The 25,535-nt window shown below is 37.1% G+C and overlaps 1 protein-coding gene across 5 annotated transcripts in view; it reads left to right on the top strand.

The window, feature by feature from the left end:
• Positions 1-25,535, top strand: part of LOC126754254 (protein turtle) — a 137,830-nt gene that overhangs the window by 26,956 nt on the left and 85,339 nt on the right. For all 5 annotated transcript variants that reach the window (XM_050466266.1, XM_050466265.1, XM_050466264.1 and 2 more), the window contains exon 3: positions 18,568-19,039. In XM_050466266.1, coding sequence (XP_050322223.1) covers positions 18,625-19,039 — 415 coding nt within the window. In that variant the 5' untranslated portion in view covers positions 18,568-18,624. The remainder of the gene's footprint in view (positions 1-18,567; positions 19,040-25,535) is intronic.

The following is a 25,535-nucleotide window of genomic DNA, read 5'->3' as shown; positions in this document are numbered from 1 at the left end:
TCTCGGCTTGCATGACAGTTTTTCTGTTACATAATTTATTCCGTTTAACACTTTCATGTCAAGGGTTCAATTCTGCTGGTTATTTATTTAATTAAATATTCTTTTATTCTGGCTTGGAGAAAGCTAATTCTAAGTTCTTATAATGAATTGAAGTTAAGTATGTGTTGGAAAGCGAACTTTGGATGAAAGTAAGGGTTATACGTAAACATATATTACATAATCGGAAAATATTGAAGATGATTAGTAAATGTCTAGCGATCGTGTTTCTAATGAAATGAAAGACCTCCCACTGATTTCACTCTTTTTTCGAATGCGTAGGAAATGCTATATGAAAATTATAAGAAAAAAAAAATATTACAATAAACACTAAGAACTTTAGCTGGACGTTAACGATCTTTATGCTCCTTTGCCTTTGGTCCAAGTTTGCTACTCTTTTATTTTATTTTTTCAATGAACTCGCCTTACACCCAAACATATCTGGTTTATAACATTTTCCCATTCAAAAACTTTTTTTTCGAAATTGAAAGTCCATACTGAGACAGACTGAGACAGAAAAGCATTTATTATGGTTTTGTTCTTCTTCACAGTGGTCCCTTTCGAATTTTGAAATATTTTTTATTACTTCTAATTTTCCACACAGTAAAATTTTTTTGTTGAGCATTTTTTGTGATATAAGTTCGAATCTTTATATACTTAGGCTAAGTTAGGTTAAGAGGTCGATCCTAAAAGGAATCTTACTTGAACTGCTTAGAACGTCGGCCAATTTTGGTACCTAAAGAATCCAATATGCTGAATCATAAGACTCTTACAAATTGACAAAGCGCTCTATCACAAATTTGTTAAGATGACTTATAACAGTTTTGGCCATATTTTCTCGTTCGCCGAAGGTATGACTGCCGAGATGTTTCAACCTCAGTTTTACAAAGGATGGAAAATGGAGGAGAAAGCGTGTAGATGTTTCCACCTCACCTTTATCCATACAACTTTGAAAACTAGCGTCCGACAAGATTTTTAGTCTTACCGTATGAATGCCTATTGGACTATATCCAGTAAGAACTGCTATGATTACGCCGAGATTAAATTTGCTAAGGGCAAGTAACTGGTTCACTAGTTCTCTTTCCTTTTACGCTAGGGCAAAAGGATCTCCCCGGAACTTTTAGCAGGCGCTGGTCGGCGTTTAAGCGAGGTTCATTGGTGCAGTGTTGGAACGCAAGACGGTAATGGAGATCCAACTCTGTTACCAGGCACCCAAACGAGTCTGATGAAGACTTAGCTTGACGCTGTATCAAGTGAGGTTAGGCTCTCCTTGACCAACTTTGAGCGCACATTTGGTAAGCTCAGAGCCAGTATTCGTTGAAAGAGCTGCAGTTCGTAGTGGTACGTCTACCACCGTAGCATAGCAGCTACTTCTGCTGACAGAAAATTTCGCCTTCAACCTTCCTATCTAATTTCGACTTTGTATCTTTATAAACTCAGAGAATAAAAATAATTCTTTTCTCTGAATTGTGTAAAAAATTTGTGGGCCCCACATAAATTTCGACTATAAAAATAATATAGTCTCGAAGGACTATCTTTCGATTTTGTCAGTGGAGGTATATGAGGATACCTCTGCCTCTACTCCGGCGTCATCTGTCAGTTCGGAAATGTGAACACAGTAGCTCAAATGAAACATAATACATATTTCCACTTGAAAGAGAAAGAACCAGCAGAGTTTTGTATTTACATACGAATTCAGTCCATAATTTTGCTACATATGTTTGAGTAATTGGAAAACAAAAGTGTAAATTTATGTTTTCTCTACCAAGATGGATTACCAAAACTCAATTTACTCATACGCCGCTTTAACCACCGCTGAATATATCGTTTCATATGTAAGTAATGTTAAGCGATTATCCTGTCAGCCCTCCCACTTGCCGCCGCCGCCGTGCTTTTATGCGCAGCCTTCAGCATAATTACAACCAAAATTTTAAGAGTGTCGAATTTACTTTGATTGCATTCTAAATTTACGAAATTTCCCCCGAACCGAGCAGCGTAAAAGTTAATATGACTAGACAGGCGGGCGCGTTATATAACACAAGCGAGCTGAAGCACATATGCGGAGCTTTTAACAGGCGCTTTATGCTTGTGTTTATTTAATATGCTTGCACGCGGAATTCAGCCTTTGAACATTTTTGTGTGTCGCCAATAATGCGAGGGTGAAATTAAATTACGCAACTGTGCAGAAGCAGAAACGCACAGCAAAACGTTTGGACGCTCACAGTACAGTGTGTCATATAAAAGTGGGACGGGCATGAAAAGAATAATTTTAAAAGTGCGTAGACTCAGAGTTGTGTTTCTTTTTATTATTTTTTTCGTAATCTACTGTATAAATAAGATAAAAAGTTGTGTAAACTGTAAAGTTTTTTTCTAAATGCTGATTAGTATACATCAGCAGAACGTTCCACTAATCACCGTAAACTAATAATAAATTTTTTTAAGGTTAGGTATAGTCGAAGACATGAAAAATAACAATATTAAATCACTTTGTTTAGTAAATAATTTTTTTTTTATATAAAAGTAAAAATGAAGCATCACTAAATAAGGTAACCTATAAGGTAACTGATTCAGTTCGCAGATGTAAGGAATAACGTGGGTTTTGTAATTTCAAAAAAATTTTTTTTTTATTTTTTCTTTTAAATACTACGATATGCCTAGAGAATTCTCCCTAATTTTCAAGGCAATCGCAGTAAAAGTGAAGAACCTTTGAGAGAGCGAACCATCAGGCTAGGCCGGTCAGATATTTCAATATTTTTCTCGAAAGATCGCTTTCCAAGTAAGTAGTCACAATTTTTCAGAAATCTTATTGACATTTTTCGTTGTTCTTCTAACCTGATAATCTTACGAATGATCCGATGACCTTATGATTGACCGAAGGATTTTTTTCCATTACAACTAATTCTCTCATGGCAATTTGTGCTAAAAATTAGACCTAAAATCACACTGCTTAGGTTGCAACTGTACCAAAAATTCAATTATTTCCAAATTTATCGATTATTCATGATCTATATTCAGCTACTGACCCATGAAATTTGATTTTTTGACTTATGTTGAAGCCTACGTCTGTTATGCTGACCTTCGCGCAGAAACGTTTTTAAGTGGTGCCTCCAGAAAACAGCTTTCAATGGTTGAATTTTTTTTCCAAAGATGCCCAAAATCAAATTCAAGTGTTGCTTTTGTCTTTGATGTGTTCAAAAGTTGTAATAAGTGAATTTATTTATTATTAGAAAAAAGGTGAAGGCAGGCAATTTTTTAGCCGTCAAAATCCACGTAACTGCTTAAGAGAAATTTTGGAAATAAAATTTAATATTTTAAAAAATAATGGCTGCTTGTATTCCCCTAAGCTCAATCAAATGAAAAGAAGTTAGTTATATTAAAAGATAGTCTACCGCCTTATCAAGATTTTCAGGATAAAAAGAAACACGGAAACTTTCAACTCGCTTCTTTCTTCTTTCAATCTTCTCTCAGAAGAAATAAAGAACCTTTCAAACTAGTTAGCGATTATCAGAAGATTAATGTAGCGTTGCCAACTTTTGTTCACCGAAAGTAGGCAAAATTTAGCAGCAACAAAAACAGGCCAACACACACTGTACATGAGAACAGCAGCGAAACAAGATAATGGCGACACATCAGACTCGTTACAGTAGAGAAAATTACGAAATTAAATTAAAAATGTTGTGTTTACTTTTCTGGGCACCACGCCCGACGTCGCACGCCGCTCACCCACGCTTGAAATGGTAACTGAAAAAAGTATATGGAAGAAGCACAAAAGAAAGCGCCAAAGCAAAAATGCGGAGGCAATATTTAACCGGCGCTGCGTTTGGAATGAAGACAAATACCAATGCTGGCAATTAGAAGAGCGGCAACATTAAAGGAAACTCTACGCAACGCACAGGCGGTGAGCGGGCGAGAAGACAGAGGAGTACCGATTTATGCGGCAGCAGTTAGGCGCAATGTGGGCGCACGCACACGCACACATAAAAACAGAAGCAGTTGTGTGTGTGTGTGAGGATGTGGCAGCGGCATAATGCGCCTCTGTGGAGCAGCGAATGAGCGGCAGCCAAGCAAGCGATGCGTAGGCAGCTGCCGCATTGCGTTCACCGTTGCCAGCGCATCTTCCAGTTAATTGCCAAAATGTGGCGAAAAGTTTATGTTTAATTGAAAAATCAAAGCCTGCGCCATTTCAAATGCTTATTCTGTAATTTAATGTTTGCCAAAATGGAATTCCGTGTGGAGCAACAGAATACGGTAGTTGTCGAAATTCATTGCATACTTCAAGGCGTGTTGGCGTTAGAGACTAGTAGCATAATTTCAGGCGCGCTGGTACTAAGAAAGCGCTCAACCGAATGAAATCGAGCGCAAATGTTGCGGCTGCTGACAATGCTACGAAACATTAAGTCAACTCGACCGCGCCAAGTTACTTGCTGTTTGTTGCTGTTATGTAGTGATAGATATTTAAGCTTGGAAATTTTCAATTTTCGATCGATAAAGTCGTTTAAAGGAAACAATTTGGCATGAAAGAAATGTTGCTTTAGTTATCATTATTTATTTTTTATTATTAGCAACACCATTTCGTTGCATAAATTATCAGTTACTCTTGCTTTGGAAAATTTTCACAGCTTTTCTTGCCGTTTCCAATTTTTTTTGGTAAAGTTTCGACTACGCTGTGCGCTTATGCCGCAGGCGTTTTGATACCGTTGTTTTTACAAAATATTCAACTTGCTTGGCTCTTACATGCACATGTGTATGTATGCGGGTGGAAATTCCAGTTGGAAATTTTTTATTGTCTCAGTTTTTGTTATTGCTTTTGGTGCAGTACTCAAGCAGCAACACAAAGTCTTGCCTATGCGCCTTCTTTTATGCAACATATATGTACCTAAAAACCTAAATGTACACTGAAGTACACTCATACACACATATGTATGTATATGGAACAAATATAAGATATTTATAGAAATATATGTACATCATTTTCTTTGGAAACTCTATGTATCCACGCTGGTATATAGATACACATGTTGCTACTTGCGCGTTGCCTTGCCTCTGCGAAACCAATTTCTGCTTAACAGGATATTATCAAACTTTTCCGCTTTGCTTTGTTTTTCTTTTTAAAAATTCGGCAACTCCCCATACTTTTTGTTTGATTTTCTCAAGAAATTTAATTTTTATTTCATATAATTTATTTTTGGTGTGTTTCTTTCTGCTTCGTCTAAAATATAGTGTATTGAATTTTCGGTTATATAAAAATTGACTTTTTTAAAGTCTCTATCTCTCTCTGTATATAGTATACGCACTTACGAAAAAGCCAGCTTCCTCTTTCCAATGAGACTTGGCTGAATGATTTGAAATAAATATAAAATCATTTAAGCTTCATTGTTGGGTGAGACTCCCTTTATACTTTGAGAGATGAATATATATATTTCTGAGTATTTTTATGAAACCATACAATTCCTCCACGAATTTTTAAATCAGTAGACATCTATCAGTTAGACGTACATTTACACCAAACTCAATTAATCAAGGGCCTCGCTCTATACGCCGACAAGTACGGATTGACTCAGTAATTGATATCTCATGTGAGACTATTGAAGACCAATTACATCTCTCTAAATTTTGTATTGAGTCATCAGAAAAAAATTTCGTAAAATTATATATTACTATGAGCAAAAAGTAGTAAGACTTTGTTCATAAATTTAAAATTCTTAATTTATTCTATTATTTCAGTAGTAAGCAAGCGCATTCTTCGGAAGTGAAAATTGCCCAGCTTCTTGACTTGAGAGATATGTGAAGTGATTTTTATACAATTTTTTTTAGGGAGAAAGTCAAATGCTCTCGGAAGTATACTTTTTATCAATCTAAGCGACGTACGACTTTGTCACTTCACTGGCTTACTTTGCTATGAATGCCAATCTCTTTAATTAATAAACATTTTTTTGCAGAATCCATGGAGTATTCAGAAGTAACGACTGAACCATGAACTTGAGTTAGAAATATTGCTTCAAGCCTAAATATCTTGATATTGTTAGAAGGCAGCAAAGATAGCAGTTTTTATAAATATTGCAGAGATTGGAAAAGACTCATAACAAGAGGAATATCGTAAATTGTAACATCAAAAAAAAACTATATATACATATATATAACGGATTTGGAGAATACCTTAGTAAAAGGAATCATTATTTATACTTATTTCTTTCTTCTAAACAAAAAAATAACAAAATATTTCCCTATAATTAAAGCGTGTTTCTTTATTCCATAAAGGTTGCCTTAGCGAAAGCAAAGCGACATACATACATAAACACTATATGAAAGCTTCTTCTAGAACATTTTTCTTCAAACAAGTATCTTGCTGTTGTCCTTTGAACCAACTTACGTGTAAAACCCCAACCCCAACCAAACCAGTTGCATTTGCGCCACAACACGCACATCTCCCATCACGACCACCCCACTATCGATCCAAACAAAAAAAAAAAAAACAGAAAAAAAATAAAAGAAAAGTAAGAAAAAGAAAAAAGTACAAGGGCCAAAGCAGGGGCGGGAGACAAGCCCACTTGAAACACCTTGAAGCGCCAGCATTGCGTGCGAGCGCCAGTGAAAATGTCATTTCATTGCTACAATTTACCCACCTGATAATCTAGATTAGTACCACTCTACATAAGCTTTGAATGCCGCATTTTCATGGAATTCCTTTCTATCGTTTCGTGTCGTCTCTTTTTTTTCTGTATTTCTTTTTTGTACTTCTGTTTCGAATGTCATGCAATTAATTTAATGACCGAGTTGGGGTGAGTTGGGGAGCAGGGCGAAATGTTTTATGAAGCATTAAAGCAAAAGAGTTACAATTAACGGCGAAACGCAAAGCGTTTAAACATTGTTGTCGCAGCTATTTCGGCTCTTGTCGAATTTCGTTTGGGCGAACTAAATGAATTTTTTATTAGCCGAGTTTGGGGGAACACACAAAGCCAATTAAAGTTTAATTTACTGTGGAAAAATGAGGGCGATAGTGAAAATTGACTTCCAAGTCAATTTAGAAGTGCTTGCGGGGAGAAGGAGGTTTAGGCTTTGTTGGGGGTATATTCAATTAAAGCATGTGATTTGATAAGTTAAGGCGTGTGATGATAATGCTAATGGCAGTTCACTTGCTTCCTCTATGTTTATTCTAGGGAATCATATCTCAAGTGCTCAGTTGCTCAGAAATAAATAAAATCGATGTAATGGATTTATATTGGAGAGAATCTGTCAGAAATGTTTTAATATTGGAAATTTTAAACAGATTGGTTTTCAACGAACATTTTATTAAAATTAGCCGTTTGTAGTAGTTTTTTAAGTTATACGTAAATATTCCATTGTGTTAGGCTATAATGGCGGGCAGTTACGCCTATATCTACTGGTCCTTACTAATGCCAGATGGCGGTTCAATTCAGTTTGATGTGAAGTCCAAAGTGAAATATTCCTTTAAAAATCAAATTATTGTGGCACAGTTAGCTCAACTACGTATAACTACAAATTTTTGTAGCATACATTTAGGCTGATCATATATTATATAAATTTTTGTAGCATACATTTAGGCTGATCACACAATATACACATTTTTTTAGTATACATTTAGCCTGTTAATCATTATATTAAATTTTTAAAATTTTTTTATGCACATTTGAATAAATATTTTACAGTTATTTTGTACACATAAATTCAGCTTTGCTATGCAATAAAGAAAGCACATAAATTATATAAAGAATTCACGACTGCCAACGAAATATTAAAGCACATTTTGATTTAGTGCTTATGGCGCCAATAAATTAGTTGTGATTATGCTTATGTCAAAACTGTCTTTTATGATGCCTTGCTCATTTTTATTGCATATTGAAAGCGAGCAATGCAATACTGATAACAAATCGGTGAGAGCTTTCATTTTGTGTGCGTGCTTTCGTGCTTACTGCGGCGCTTAAAGCTTTTACTGTTATAAGCAAGTATGCTGAGCATAATTTCAGCGTAAAAGGTGAATATTGAAGACGAACATATATGTTTATTATTATTTTTTAAATATATTTCAGCTATTAGCGCTTAATAATAAATCAAAAAATCCGTTTGAAGTGAAATGTTTAGAGATTTGAAAAAAAAAAAAAAATAGTTCAACTAAATCCATTAAGCTTTAGTAAGCACAAGAAAGCGCTCGACTGCTTGTTTACTTCGCCTCGAACACGCAAGAATTTTGAAAAACAAAGCGATTTCTCTTCGGCATCTAAAATATTTATGCGCGGATATGCCAATAAAACTGCCAACTGTGACACGCCCCCACATACTATATATGGTGTGTTCTCTGTAGCGTCCGACTTGTAGCGGCTCCAGGCGCAAATAGTGCACACCTTCAGCCACTTTCATAGTTTCTCGCGCATACTTGTTTATTTCTTTTAATGCTTTGCTGTTATAGTTTTGCTATTATTTTTCGTATATTTCGCTTACGGCGCTATTATTTTCGGCATTTTATTGCTGGCGAACGTAGTCTGCTTGTGTTTACTGTTATTTTGCTTGCGACCGCTTGCAGTGCTCTGGGGAAAAGTTATTATTCAAGTTTGTTTGCAGACTTTTAGGCGTCATACGTGCTGCTCACAAATACAAGCGCCAAGCTACGACACTACACAAACACACACACGCATATCGTGTATCAATAGCGCATACACAAGCGCTTCTGCGTTATGCAATAAGCTTGTGTTGGAACTGGGTTGCGCATTTTATCTCCGCACACACACACAGGCACACGCGCGCTTAAGTGGAAATTATGTAGGAATTATAAAACTTTACTGTCGCTGTTTGTGTGAGTGTGTATGTGTGTGTGTGCTTGCATCTTTCGGTTGCGCAGCTGCAGTGCTCATATAATTCATACAAAACTCGCATAAAGTTTCGAAGTGGATAAAATATCGCCCGATTTCTGCTTTAATAAATGGTCTAAAGAAGTTTTTGGTTACAGCAAGTCAAAATATTAATTTTACAAACAAATTTCTTGCTTACAGCAAATATTTATTTTTACAATACCGACTATAAAGAGCTTATTAAATTCTTGATTTGCCTTTTACTACAAAAGAAGGGTATAAAATTCCGCAAGAAGAAGTTCAGTAACCGAGAAAATATTTCCATAAATTTTTCGTCAAATTTCTGCACATAAAAACTCAAAAAATTATTACTAACACTCCTCATACTCAAAAATACCATTAAAGTAGTGTTAGCTATTACTAAATAAACATTTTGCTTAGTATTCCTCACGCTGCTTTAACATTCGTCGCTGCCGCCGAACAATGGCAAATTAATGTTAATGATTTTAAGTGCAAAATGCTGGCAGCCCATAGAGACGAGTTTAGAGACAACAGTGTATTCTTTTGTTAATTCGCTTTATGCTTCAAATTTCCTGTTGTTCTTTCCATTCTAACTGTTCTATTCAGTGTAATGTGGCGTCATTGTTCGCTGCATTGTTTGCGCGCCTAAAAGCCCGCAACGCCGCACCACGCATCACTGCCGCCTGCATACTCAGATAACAACACACACACACATGCACACAGATAGCTAGCAAAACACACACACACGTGCGCGCATGCAAATTTGACCAATACACTCACATACTATACATGAGGGCCTGCGCGCCCACACGCTGCTCCAAAGTGGCATCATCCTGTGCTTTTGTTGCAAAGTCGTGTCTTCTTCGTTTTTAGCCAGCTCTTGCGGCTGCGGGTGCATGTGCCTTGTTTGCGTATGTTGCTGCGCATATTTACTATCATTAACACAGTTTTTGTTGTTGTTACTTTGCACTTGCTTTTGTTAAAATTATGTTCATGTAAGTTAGTCTACACAGCAGATTTGCATTGTGCGCCATTGTCTTCCTTTTTTCATTTTTTCGTGTTTTATGTGTGTTTTTGCTGTTTTTTGTAAAGTGTGTCATTCGGCTGCTATTGTCTGCTGAAGCGTCGCGTGCAAGGACAATAATTAATAGAGTGTGCGTTGGCAATTATTTGTAGTTGCTCTTGGGCTCGGATATGCACGCGCGCAGGCTTGATGCCAGCCTCTAATGTGTTTGGCTTATGCGATCATTATCTTAGTAACTTAAGTTTGTTTATATAATACTATATATCAAACACATATGTACTTAATATTTTGAGGTTATGTGTTTTAGTAGAAGGAGTGAAACTTAGCTAACTTGCTCAGCGCAATATGCGAGGCTCTTCGCTTGTTTTCGTGTCTATTTCAAAGCTGTATTGCTCGTTAAAGGTATCCTATGTCTCCGATAGATGGTGCTAGAGTAAGGCTTGTGTCTAAAAATCGTATTTGTGCAGCAATTTAGCACTTATTCAAGGTGTAAGTGAGTAATATAGTGCTAAGTGTGCCCACCATGGATTGATTACTTAAACTAATACCTAAGGCTTAAAAAAATATAATTTAAATAATGAAAGAAAGTTCAGTGTGTTCTAAAGTTTCTTAAAAATTTACAAATCTTCACTTTTTCCGAATTTGCTCCTAAAAGTAGGCAATTTTTTTTTAAATCCTCAAATCAAGGTAATATAATTAAAAATCTTGTCTTTTTCGACTGGGTTTCGGGTTTCTGAGCTTGTAAGTAAAATTTTTCTGTTTGCTCTCAAAAGTAGGCAACTTTTTTTTTTAAATCATCAAATAAAAAAGTTTTCAACAAAATTTCACTAATATCTATCGTTTGTGTTTTTAGTGCTTTTTGAAGAAAGCTCAATCTATAAAAGTCTTCACTGCTTTAAGCCTCCTTTAAAAGCACATGTTTTAGAAGAAAAATGTGAAATATGTTATATATATAATTATATACTCATATAGAAGGGTAGCAAAGCATCTGTAAAGGTAACATACTTTATTATACCCTGAACAGAGAAATGTCATAGGCACTATAAAATATATATACATACATACATAAATAGTCAGCATCGAGGGCTGCGTGGATAGAAATCGGCGTGTCTGCCTGTATGTATGTATATACATGACTTGGTCCTTCAGTTTTTTACATATCGATCTGAAATTCTGCACACGTCACTATCTCACCAAGTTGCTGCTTATTTGTCGGAGTCGGCGATATCTGTTCACATTAGCATATAGCTGTCATACAAACTGAACGATCGGAATCAAGTGCTTATATGGAAAGCTTTTTTATTTGGCGAGATATCTTAAAGAAATTTCGCAAAATTGTTCAGATCGGGTAACTATAACATATAGCTGCCATACAAACAGACCAGTCAAAATCTAACCTTTGTATACAAAAATTTTGTATTTGTCAAGTTAATGTAACAAAATTTAGCACATATTATTTTCTAAACCAAGGCTGCAATCTCTGATTTTTCTTATCTAAATCGGACTACTATAGCATTTAGCTGCCATACAAAACAAACGATAAAGTACAAGTCCTTGTGTGGAAACCTTTTTTATTAGACAAGATATATAGACGAAATTTGGCTTTGAATATCTCCAAAAGCAACCGCACAATTTCACAAAAAAAATGTGCAGATCGGACGACTATAGCACATAGCTGCCATACTAACTGACGGAGCACAAGCAAGGTTTTGTATGTAAAATTTTTATTTTTGTAAATTATTTTAGCTTCGGTGCCGATGTTAAAATTTTACTTGTTTTTCTCTATAAAAAATGCGTAGAAATGTAAGATTGTGCAAATTTAGCGAACAAAAGAAATGAAAAATATTTCATTTGCAACTAGATTTTTTTAAATCAAAGAAAAAAAGAAATAAATAAAAACTGACTGAGTACATATTTCTTATTCAAGCTGATGAGATTTATAAATTTCAGCAGAGATTAAAAACTCATTTTAGTAGAGAAATAGAAAAGCAAAATCAAGTTAATAATATCAAAGTAGAAAACTCAAACTAACGCACACCTTAAAAATATAAAATGTTGCATACTTAAAATTTGAATATATGCATATGTGTGTATATGCAATGCATATGTATATACAATGTATATAATATTTTGCACGCAAGTGTCATTTCGTGAATTTGCATAAAATGTGCAAAAATCTAGATTATTCAAAGCATTACATTGGCTCTAATCAACTATGCAGAACGCCAACAACAACAACAACAACTGTGGCCACTCGGAAATCAGCCACTGCGCGCTCTGCATGTCGACATGAAAATGTGCGTGTGTGAGTGCACTCAATAAAAATGCAAAATTTGCCAAGCAATCAAAGCGAAAAACCATAAACTAAACTGGCCGACTGGAGCAACACCGAACAACCATTCGTCTATGTATGTGTGAGTGTGTGTGCGTGTCGATGGAAGTCCGGCAACAATGTTGTTTTCGAGTTTTCCACCAAATGTTGTCTGGTTACAAAATTAAAATTCCTGTGTGTTCGCTTGTATGAATATCCGAAGCGCACCTGTGTATATGTATATGTGTGTGACGAGTTATATATGTATAGGTATTGCTATATATACGCGCAGCCCTTTTCGGTGGGGGGAAATTTCGTTGAATATCGTTTCCAGGAGGCATTTGGCGCATAAATGTCAGCCGCAGTCCCCTCGCTGCCAATCCAACCGAACTGCAGTCACAAACATATGCACACACACACAGCAGCATATTATAATCACATGCTGCCATGATGTTGGCATAGCCCTTGGTCAATTTCTTGCATTCATCAGCACTCAAAAACCAAAAAAAAAAAAAAATCAAAAAAAGGAACGAAAAATTGATGAAAATGCAACCATGGCGTTCCCATTGACAGCAACACTGGCCGATGGGCGCACCGTTACTCTGCCGAGCTGTGCGTAAAGGTGTGCATGTAAGCGAATAAATTTCATGAAGTATGCTCTTTGTGGTAGTTGCAGTTGTTGTTGTTGCCACTGTTGGAGGTTTTTGCATGCTGATGTGATTTCGGTGAGTCGCACACACAATGGTGCTTACAGCTGTGTATGTGTGTGCCGGTGCACTTTTGTCTGCAATCAGCGTAGCCACACAATTTCGGCAAGTCGGCATGGCCTCAACGTTGTTGCAAGCAACAGCAAACGCACTCACCTAAAAGTGCACAAACATGTATGAACAAGCACTAAATAAATGCCTATGTATGTGTGTGCGAGTGTGTGTGTAATTCGAATTATCGACAGCATGCACATTTGTCAGCTGAGCCAACTTTTTCCTGCACTCTATAGCCATCACTTCCCACGCCCTTACACCGGTAACCACCCTCTCTGCCAGCGCTCCATTAACTGATACCCATTTTAAGAGAGTGGCACTATGTTGAATTCGGCTTCCATCAGGATATCCCGTACAGAGCGACTTACAAATGAAATCATACAACAATTGAGGAAAAGGGAAATTCGATTTTAACGGTATTGTCATTCGAAGTGATATAAAGCGCACAGCTACGAGCTGGATATCCAGCATACAAATATAAAACTCTCAACAAATATATGTGTGTGTGTGTCAACGGGGTCGTCTGTTGCTGGGTCGTTGGCAGCATTAATGAATTGCCAGTGAATTTTAGCCAAAATCATTGCATCCCTGCTAGTCGGTTGATCGAACGATTGCAATGATTGGTTGCGGTTCATTGTAATTGCCAGTTGTATTGTTGCCATAGAGATTGTGTGTACCTCTTGGTTATTTGCATTTTTGTAATGAATTGATGCAATGTAAACCAAATTCAGCAAGTTTTCTGAGGTTTCGCATCAGTGACGTTGACCTGCGGAACTAAATTTATTAATCAGTAGAAAATCGGGGATTGATTTGACTAGACTTTTGCAACGTTATCACTATTCAACTTATGAATAAATTTTTTTTTTATTTTTTTCGGATGGATTTGAAAGAATGTGGCATATGGTTATCGAAGTGAAGGAAGTGTTGAAATGACTCTGCCTTATCGTCTTCCAAAGAGCTGATGCAGCTGAGATCTGGTAAGATATTCAATCGTACTGTAGGAATCCCGATTGAAAAGTGTCCAGCCAGAAAGCTTACAACCATTGAAAGGAAAAGGGACCTTACTGAGAAAGAAGAGTTCCGTAGACCTCCTGTGATTTAACCAGCGCCTGAAGAACCTCGTGACTGCACAGCTACTGATAGTCGACCAGCGCTTGTTGATCTCGACGTTAGAGAAAAGGAGTCTCGATATCTTTCCAATAATTTTGAGCGCACTATCAGCGAATTCAAGGCTGCCTACTAACGGATTGAATTGGACCCCGCTGCGAAGCAGTTCAGGGTAATAGGACTGATTTTCTTCCGCCCCGACTGTACTTTGGAGAGTACACGCACCGACTGGATTCGGTAGAGGCCGTTTCTAGCTAACAAACGGGCCCCCTGGCCAATTATCTCCGAGCACCTGGCGAGTCAGGACAAACATTTTCACTCGACGTGTTTTTGTGAGTGGTGCAAGCCTAACTGATGACCAGAAATTGCGACGAGGGAAGTGTGCCATGAAAATAATAAAAAATAAATTTGAACATGCGTGAAAGGGACCACAATTTTTTGAATAACGTAATCGCAGGTGACGAGTAATGAATCTTTGAGTATGATCCCGAGACAAAGAGGCAATCTTCCAAGTCGCACTGGCCGCAATCTGCTTGCTCAAAAAAGGGAAAAATGAGCAAATCCAAAGTGTAAACAATGCTCATTGTGTTTTTTGACATCAAAGGCATCATACACCATGAATTTGTTCCTATGTATTGGACAAGCCGTCAAAGCCAAGTTATACGTGGAAATCGTCAAGAGACTCATACGAAGAGTCAATCGGGTTCGACAAGGCATCGCAGCTGATTGGAAGTTGCACCACGAACAACGCCCTGGCTCACACTGCCTTTGGAACTGCTCCCTAACCAACGCCGGCATTCCAATGCTTCCGCAGCGGCTCTACAGCCCAGATGTGGCCTCGCACGGAAATTTCAAAAACAACTGAAACTTTTTAATAACGAAATTATAAGAAATTCCGAAGCACTTTCTAATAACTTTGTTTTCAAGTTATCCAAAAAAGCCATTTGGTCTTCACTGGACAGTTATTTTTGCTGGTTGCTTGGGAGCCAAAAGATTTCTTTAGCATTAATCGTGCTTAAAATTGTGTATTTTAGGGAAACCAAGCTTGATGAAAAAACAATAAAATCTTTTTTATTCGATTTTCAGATTTCGAAACAGCCCCAAAACCAAAGCCGCAATACTAAATTTTTTTTGGCTTTTCAAAGAGGCTCAAAAATAAAAATTTCTCAATAAGGGCATTAAGCTTGTATTTAATTTTCAACTGATCAAAAATTTACATACCAAAGTCTTTGAAACAATTACATTATATCGAACAAAAACAAATTACCAACAACACCTATACTAAGTTTTTTTGCTTCAAATGCAGCGTATAAAAGATGCATTAGGTATTCTAGCCTAAGTATATCGACACATGGGCTCAGTGGCACAACAAAAAGGGCGCCAACACGCTGTGACAAGAAATCTCTTGCACCTATTTGTGTAAGCGTATTGAAGCGTGTTCAGGTATTTCTTGCCTACATTTAGGCGTTGACAATGGCAAACTTCGGCGCAGAGAACGGATGTGTTTGCCATTGTGCTGTAGTGTGAAAATGCAAAACTTTTTATCGGCGTGCGCAATCTCAAAGAAGGTGTCGATGTGTAGTTAAAGACAGCAGGGTTCTACGTATGCATGTGTATGTGTATGTGTGTGGGAATTAATCTGCTAATTTTACAGCGTGTAATTCGGCAAGTAAGACAAAGAAAACACAACCCTATACAAATACTCGTCGAACGCTTGTTATTGGCATAAAACTTGGGAATTTGAGAAATTGTATGTGCGCTTGAACTGCTTGACAATAACACGGATAGTGTTTGTTTAATGCTTGCTATGACTTGACTTAGTGGGAAATTTCTCTTTATTTTCGTATGGAGACATCAGTGTAAGTTGTCTTACAAATTAAGAGGTTTCTGGTGCAATTGTTTACTTTCGAGACGCCACGCGTGACTTGCTTGATAGCAAAAGTATTTTAATTATGAAATTATGCAAGGTTATGTAACTCCAATATAAAAATCACAAGATTTGCTATCATTCATTAATTTGTTTGGGGATTATCTATATCTGTGTACTCTTGAACGATTAATCTTACTTAAAACTAGGTCGTCTACAATTATTTTTTTTATATTTATACTGAACTTTAATGACCCAAATATGTACAACTTTTTGTATTTTTCCGCATTACTTCATCAGTGTAAAACTTTTCGGTTTCTCGGCGAAAAACTGCGAAAAGTAATTTTGACAGGCTTCTATTGAAGCCAACTTAACTCCAATAAGGGAGTTCTGCATTGACCCAAACAAATGGTAGTCCGATAGTGCAAGGTCAGGACTATATGGTGGTATGTGGTATGGACTATATGTATCAAAACTTTCCAGCCAAGCTCTCCCAGTTTTTGCCGAGTCATCAAAGTTGTGTGTGGTCTAGCGCTGTCCTAATGGAAGACGAAGCCCTTTCTGTTGATCAGTTCTGGCCGTTTTTCGATTGCTTGTTTCAATCTCATCAGTTGTTGACAGTAAAATGTAGAATCAATCGTTCGACCAGGTTGGAGCAGTGTGGTAGTGAATGATTCCTTTTCAATCCCACTATACACTCAGCATAGCCTTTTTAGGCGTCAATCCTGGCTTTGTGACCATTTGTTGAGCTTCACCACGCTTGGACCCTGATTTTTTCGCACATTATTATCGTATTTGATCCACTTTTCGTCTCCTGATACAACATTTGCTTCAGAAATGGTTCGATTTTATTTCGTTTCAGCAAAGAATCGCAGATGTTAATTTGGTCAATTAAAATTCTCACAGACCCTAACATCAAGCTTCCTTTTGTAGCCAACCTTTTTTAAATGGTTCAAAACTGTTTGATGATGAATACTAAGTTCGGTGGTCCTGTTCAATATTTTCCATAATTTCATCTTTCACAATGAATTTTTCAGAACGGAAGCCAAATACATACCAAAAACGAATAGACCAGGGTAGTTTATTTTAAAAAACAAAAAAAAAAATTGGAGTAGGATGAAATTTATCGGAAACGAAAGATAAAATGACAGACATTAATGGAAACATAGTTCGAACGGTAAATGAGGAAAGGTGTGGTTGAATTTTTAAGTGGTTAAAACGGTTTATATCGCTTTCCAGCAAAACTAGGAGTCATATAGGAAAAAGTTATATCACAGTGTTGTAGGTAATACAACGATCAATAATTTGGTGTATGAACTTTTTTCACATAACCTCAAAATTTATGTGCACAATTCCAATGACCCAGTTTTTGGTTTTTTCATTTTATCTTGTATAATTTTTTTCACGATTTTTTCGATGGTTTCATTCTAATTCCAATGAGTTTCATCCGCCTATGAATTTATTTCTTTTTTAATAATTTTTTTAAGGCTTCTGCACTAGTCTAGAAGAAAAATATATTTTAAAAAGTATTTCAAAACCAACACTATCGGTCGGATAGATGTTTGTTTCGCACAGTTAATTCCAAGTAAATCGTCGGATACACAATAAGACATAAATTTTTCAAAAGTGGTTCATGTTTCGTTTATTTACCTTTTGGAAACCAACAAGAGTTCTTCAGTGCACTCTCTGTCCTTATTTTTCTCCCATATTCTTAGAAAAAAATGTAAATGAAGCAATTAACTCTCTGTAAAAATATTTAAAAATTATCTATGTTTTCTCAATTATTTTGAGCCTCAAATATTAGAGCCTGAAATAAATTTTAAATCCAGCACAATTTATATATTTCTCGTTTTTCTTTCTTTACTTAGTCCTCGCACGAAAAAAATTGTAATATTTCACAGTTGTTTAAACATTCGCAAATACATCAGATGATTGCTATACAAATATATGGATTTATTTACTGATTGGCGAGGTAATCAAAGCACACACGCACGCACACGGAAATAATATTTCCAAGTTTAATTCATTCCCCTATCCACCTCAGCTATTTGCACACAAATCCAAATCTATTTTCCAGCTATCAGTGCGTTATTGCATTTTCGCATAAACATTGTATTTGCATTTGGAATTATGTCATGTTAACGAGAAAACAAACACAAAATTGCAATTTTAAATTTTCCAATAGGCGGTACGAAGGCCGAGAGGCCGATAGAATTTTTTTCATTTCAAATGCATGGCCGTGATTGTGTGAGTGTGTGGGTGAGTGTGTGTGTTTGGCAAAGCTACGAGTTAACCGCAAATTCAATTTTCTTGTCCAACTCAGATATCTGATCGACAACGAAATATACTTTGAGGAGCGAAGGCGGCAGGGAAGCATGTGTGTGGTCACACATGCATATACACATACATATATATAATACATGTATGTCTATGACAAGCAGAGCAATTTGTGCTTCGGGCACATCATCCAATGACAGACGGCAGACAGAGATTGATGCATTGAAGGCAATTTAGCAGTAATTTTTACTGGAGCTAAAAAGAATTTATTTTTGAACAGAAGAGACCAGAAATATATATTTTCATAACCTTTTTTTTTAAATATTATAACCTCAAAATCTATCTCTTCTCAATTGCAGATGACGCCGCTGCAATGAGGACGATCCGTTAGCGGCATTGACTATGGGACCAGAGGCATGGGCGTGTGTGCGGACCCTGGGTCTTACCGGTGGTGTCAGGCATTAAGCCGGTCGCGATCATCGTTCGCCACAAACAACAACAACAACAACTACAACAATAACGATTGTTACACTACAACAACAACAGAAAATTCAAACAATATCAAGCAGCAGGCGATTTCACAGAAAGCTGTAACAACAAAAACAACAACCATTTCGAAATCACTTGCAAACCGCAAATCAACGAAAATCCCAACAATTGATGAAAATTCGAAAATCAACCAAAGCAGCAGAGAGCCAGCGCACAACAAGTGGGCGAGCAGCAACAACAACAATAAGTACAGCAACAGCATAAACCGCTGGCAGCAAACTCATCAGTTTATCATATTACTGCTGGTTTTGCTGTTGCAAACCACACATGCAAACATACCAGGTGAGTGGACGGCGCGACAGCCAAATATTTTTTTTTTGTGAACATTTAAAATTTTTCAAAACTCGAATGAGTAATATAGAAAGTAAGGTTATGATGTTCTGAGAGTTTTTTTCGTGTTTTTTTTCAAATTATTATTTTTTTTTAATAAAAAAAAACATTGAAGTAAAATAATTTTTATTAGCTTTTGTAACTAATTTTGCCTTCCAACTAAAACAAATACTCATTCGAAGCATGTCTGGAGCTACTCGACAACCGACAGCTTTTTATAACAACTCTGAACACACTCACGCATACAACACTTCTAGGCGCTTTAGCATATGACCACCATAATTGCGTTGTTGTTGTACTTTCAATACGAAAATTCTGTAATTTACTTGACCACGACACATACCGCAGGCCGCCGGCTAGTAGATACCGTTAACAAATATAAAAGCGCAAAGCAGCAACTCAAGCCTCACCAGCGGACCCCCACTGCTACCAAAAGCTTGTCCGGTTGGCAATCGAAATGGAGATTTCCAAAAACAAAAGAGCTGAAGCCGCGGCGGCCGAATGAAAATAACAAAAGACGCAAAACAAAAGCTGCGAAAGAGCCAAACCGACAAAAAATGCTGCCATACACACACGCACACACAAGCAACGCGGCGGCTGTGCAACGTCCAGGCAGGTGGATTGCGGCAGCTGAATTTTAATTGAATTCCATGCAATGCTGTGTCAGCAGCGCAGAAAAAAGGAAAAGACAAACAACAGGATATTGCATTTGCGCGGCGCTCGCGCTGTTTATTGTTGTTGTGATGGCAGACCCTTTTACGCGGAAGTTTATGCAAGCAAATGTGCTGCGGTGTATGTGTGTGTTGATTGTTTATTCGCTTGGTGATTGAATGCTCTCTTGCCGGACGTGTCAAGTGAATATGCTGCGTCCATAAAATGAACACCGAAGCACTGCTTCCGATTTACAAGAGCAGCCACGCTGCGGCGTTGCTCTTATTCGTCCATCCTGCCAATGATATTGATTACAAGTGTACAAACTTTCAGAAGTATGGTTACCGCCCTTACTCCTTCTCTTCCACTTCACTTCAATATAGCAGTTCTGCAACGAAATTGATATATAGTATAAGCGGTAAATGAATGGAGTTAGGTATATACATATGTCTCCAATATTTCCTCTGCGCTTTTCCTGTGATTTTAAGTGTATTTTTAATGCATATACTTAGCCGTTTGTGTTGCTCAGCTGAGTGAAAAGTCATCGACGGCGAAGGGACTGGAAAGAGCTGACCGCAGGTATCACAGCGTTGATCAGAGTACTCATTGAGCATTTTGGCGCCAGTGGCACCAATTTATAAGGAATTTTGAGTAATGTTTTGAAATTTTTTCAATTAACATAAAGAAAGGTATTGACTAACTGCTAATAATTCTAGAACTATATTCAAAAAGTTCCTTAAAGCATGAAGTCAAAATTAGTTGATATTAACAGATCACTTAGATATCCAAACTTGACGCTCCCTGCCATCTTTTTGCGCATTTATATTAAAGCAAAGTGTGCGCTGCAATGTTCGAATCATTAATGAACTCAAGGCAAAAGCGACATAAAAGCGCTTACTTTATTGATATTAAATTCCAAAAATAATACAAATTAATTGGTAAAGTCCAAATTAAATAAAATTATACCAAATATGTTGGCGCACCCTGCATTTAACAGTCAAAATCAATCAATTATCCAGTTTACAATATCATTCCAAATTATTGCTATACTACAAGTGTAGGTTAGGGTAGGTCAAAAAACAAATAGAGTGGAGCAAGCAATTCCGCAATACTATAAGACTATGGTGCGGGAATATACCGTCTAGAGTTAGGCATAAGGCAACCTTTTAAGTTGCCGGACCACTGCAGTATATTTCAGGCTGAAGTCTTTGCTAATGCGAAAGCAGAGGGGCTGGACTCTAATGTACCTGCAGCCAATTCCTAAGGCAACATCTAAGTAGACAGCCAGCCATCAATCAAGGCAGTAACCTCGCATCGCATATCGGCCAGAAGTGTCTTGGGAAGCAGTGTATTATTAGAAAGTTATGCCAGAAGTAAGCAACTTAACTTCTACTGAACGCCAGCCCATAAAGACATCGAGAGCACTGAAATAGTGGACGAGATTGCCAAGTAACATCCGAAAATGTGATCAACATTGGGAAAATCATGCATTGTCTATACGACGATATTGACAGAAGCATGGTAAAGGAAATGAAAACCCCATAGAATGAGCTACTTGAGTGCAAAACTGAAAAATTCATATGCAAAACGGAAGATCGGAAGTACACAGAATTTCCATTGTTATTCGATAGAAGAGACTGTAGAAGCCTAATGGGAATACTAACTGGTCAATGTCTGCTGGCGACACATGCCGACAGATAGAGAAGACAGATTGATGCGCTGACAGATTGAGAAGACTGCTGGAAATGCCTAGAGCAAGGCACCAGAGAAACAATGGAGTATCTCTTGTGCACTTGTCCCGCATTGACAAAAGTACGCTGTAAGCAGCTGGGGTCCCCAAAGTATGATACACTTGAGAAAGTATAGACAGTAAGGACGCAGAGTTTGTTAAAAATTGCTTCAAGCGCAGGAATCCTAAAGGATGACTACTTCGCATGAAACTAGTAACTGAACTCCATCTGGTATCCCAAAGGACCAAACTAGTCTACGCGTGGCTTATTGGCATACCAGAAAACCTAACTTAACCAATAATATTTGTAAAACTAAAATGATTTTGTTTGATTTAAAAGAAAAAAGAAAACAAAATTTGTATGGAAATAATCTAAGTTCAAAAGTTAATATCTTTAAAACGGTTAGGTCAACGAAGAAGAAACGAGATGTAAATCTTTCTATTCGACAATAAGAAAAAAAATATATAACCGTTAAGAGGAGGACCTTTCTGTTAAATTTAAGAGCTCATCCTTGTAAAGTGTTTATTAGAAGTGTCTACAAATCAATTTTTCTGATTACCAAACGAAAACAAAACCGATTTTTAACTCACCCTAATGTACGCTTTATATGTAGGTATGTATTTTCGCAATAAAAAATGTTTATTACTCAGAGAAAAGGAAAGCATTAATATTAATACACAATATTGAAAAAATATGGAGGACGTTTTATAAAGAATTTCAAAAATGTGCCATTTCTTTGAAGCCGAAGTTGGCGTTTCCACTCAAAGTCAAACACGCGCAAGCAAAACGGAAAAATGGCGAACACGCGTCGAATAAAAGCGCTATAGAACTAACGGTATGAGATCAATGGCTCGTCATAAATCAAAATAATGTCCTTTGAAAAGTAAAAGCGCAAACTGAAGGCACGGAAATTGAAGGCTGAAGGGAAGCCAAACCAAGAAAAAACACAAACGAATAAACAAGGGGAAAAAAAAACAAAAACAGCAAACAAAAAAGCGAAAACGAAGCTAAAAGCAAATAGGAGCCACGAGTGAACTACAAACAAACAGAGAAGGGCGCTGAAAGAGAGATGAATGCGAACACGACATAGGCGGTCAACGATATATGCCCGCAATCAGCCGATGACGGGCCGCCGAGCAACGCATTTACCGCACTCATACTTCACCACCCCCCGCAGCCGCTATGCAAACACTTTACTTAGCGTTGACGTTAACAAAGTTAAGGCGATATCGGTGCATGTGTTGTTGTGGCCACTGACGACACGAAGGAGGCGCAAAGATATCGCGCGCGCACAAGTATCGATGCTAAGAAGTGATGCGTAAAGCAGAGGCGAAGGCGCGAATGGAGGAGGAAATGCCGCGACACAAACACATATACATATGCATATTTGCGAGCGCTTGTCGGCAGCCGCCGTTACTGCGAGTGGGTGAGTGGCATCGTTATGTCGTTGTTGCTGCTGCTTGTCCTTATGTTAATAATGTCATTGATAGCATTAAGGCTAACGATGTCAATCAGTAAATTGGCCGTGCCACCAATACACCGTTATTGTAGCAGGAATAAACAAAATTAACAAACGGCACTGCAACGAGTAACGGTAATATTTTTGCAGAAAATTTGAAAGCACACCAAGTTCGAAATGTAACCCTCAGGTTAGCCCGTATTTACAAATATATATGTATAAACGATTTATGTATGTGATGATATATTTGTGAATATTCATATATAGTTATATAAGTTTGTATGTTTCTATATATGTATGTGTATATTAATATACACTAAAAATCCAATAAAGCGCAGTTAATAAAAATAATGCTTCCAGCAAAGTATGAAATATTAAACTCGGTATTTGCGCTCGCCTATGCAAAAATGTATATTTTTGCTCACCAAAAGACAAAGGGCGGTCCGAATGGCCAATAAGCTTTTTTGGCTTGTTCTTTGAACTATTCTTCCACTCTTCGCCTTCATTGAACTCGTCACTCATACTAGACACGCGCTGATTGAACTTTTCCAAATAAATATATACGCATTTATCACTCTCTAGATGCTGACAAATACCGTTACTTGGCGTCGACTGCCATGTCAAGCATTGATCAATGTCCGGTGATAAGCTCCCCAGCATATTTTCCGTATTGCCTGCTTTTTCTGCCGCCGCCCTTGTGAAATAAATCAACTGCCATTACCGGAGTCGTAAATTCTACGCAACAAAGGAAATGTTTCAAGTGTAGGTTATTAGTTGAAAAGTGGCATTACAACAACTACACATGCACACAAAATTGTTTGTGTATTATTTTGTGTGATTTTATTATTTTTGAAAAATTCATTAAATAAGAAAATTTTGGGAAACTGATTGCAACACGTCTTAGTCGTAAAATATGTATGAACTGGTGATGGTGCCACGCCCCTTAAATTTTTAAACGAGTAAAAATTATTCTTCATTTTATTAATAGATCGCTTAATGCATTTCTGTGCGTCACTTTGTTAGTCCTACAGCGTATTGAAGCGTAGTGAGCTTTTTTATAAAGTTGAGCTTTGCGCTTTCATTATTTTTTGCTAAAAACTTTCTCCGTTGGAATATTTCGTGAAAGAAATTCAGGTGTTCACAACTTGAAGACAATGAATTTTGATATCCAGAAGAGGAGAGACCATTTTCGATATGGTCCAGTAAGGGATGATGATATAAATTTAGTTATCATGCATTTCATCGAGGTTTTTGCTGTTTTCGCAAATTTCTTCATATTTATGCTATAAGGTAATCCTTGATCTTGACTAAAGTCATCCAAAGCTTAAGCAGCATTTTATCATCATTTCACCCAAATGCCTGAAACTCTTCTCTCCTGAGAGTGTCATTAAGAATGGAAATGTCTAGTATAACAGCTGAAGTAAAATTTAAAAAATGTTTCAGAAATAATAGAAGGTATTTACTCTTCATCAAACCAGCCATTAGTAGCACCGCAGATCTTTGAAAAGTAAAATTTCGTCGCTAATTTAAAGATTATTTAGGCATGTTTTGTTAGCAGAGACAAAAGCCCGAGAATAATGAATTTATCAAAGACTATATTCAGTACAATAAAAACCAGAATAGAGTAAATTTTGAACCAAACTCGGCTCGTAAAATATCACTTTAGGTGGATTACAACTATTCCATAAACTACCCTTCATCTGCATGCCGTTTAATTATGGTGGACGATAAAGTTGATTTGTTGTTGAACTAGCAAAAAGCGCAGATGTTGCCAGCCTGTTGACATTATAAAATTTACATAAACTCTTTGCAACTGCTGCGGCAATCATGGCAATAACAACGACAATAATAGACAACACGAGGTGTAGCCGACAGTTTAGCATATAAGGGTGGCAGCACACTCGTTTGCGAGGCAGAAAAATAAGCCATGTTGGACCCTCCCTTTAATCATGTTATCTCGCTAGATAATTAAAAGTTGCCGATGGCATACGGGTTGACTTTTTTTGTGGTCAAAATCGTGGCGGACTTTACCTTGTACTTTTAATAGCTTAATTAGTTGTTGGCTAAGCTTTTTTACATACAAATGCGTTACAGCAAAAAAAATTTTAGACTCCGCCTTATGTGAAAGACGGTGTGACTATAAATGTAACCAAATTAAGCTGCGACAGCATTCTCGTGTGAAGCTTATAATTTTTTTTATGATCCAAAAAGTATACTAAACTTTTGCTTTGCCTACAATTAGGCGCATTTCAAATTTTTATAAAAGCTTTGGTCTTTAAATATATGGTGAAACCATTGTTCGAAAATGTAATGGTTGAAAGCTTTTCGAAAACTTTCAAATGCGGTTTCATCCTCCACTCTTCTGTTATTATACCCTGAACAGGGCATATGAGGTTTGTAATGCTGTAAGTATATATATTAAAGGTTAGCCTGACGAAGTGAGTTGATTTAGCCATGACCGTCTGCCTGTCCGTCCGGTTGACTGTCCGTCCGTCTGCCCATCTGTCTATTTACACGCGAACTAGCCCACGAGTTTTTGAGATATCGAAATGAAATTTTGCACATGTTCTTTTCTATCGAAGAAGCTCATTTGTCGGACCACTAGAGC

The sequence above is a fragment of the Bactrocera neohumeralis genome, chromosome 3 (assembly GCF_024586455.1).
Source record: "Bactrocera neohumeralis isolate Rockhampton chromosome 3, APGP_CSIRO_Bneo_wtdbg2-racon-allhic-juicebox.fasta_v2, whole genome shotgun sequence".
NCBI classification, from domain to species: domain Eukaryota; kingdom Metazoa; phylum Arthropoda; class Insecta; order Diptera; family Tephritidae; genus Bactrocera; species Bactrocera neohumeralis.
This window is presented reverse-complemented; position numbering and strand designations above follow the sequence as displayed.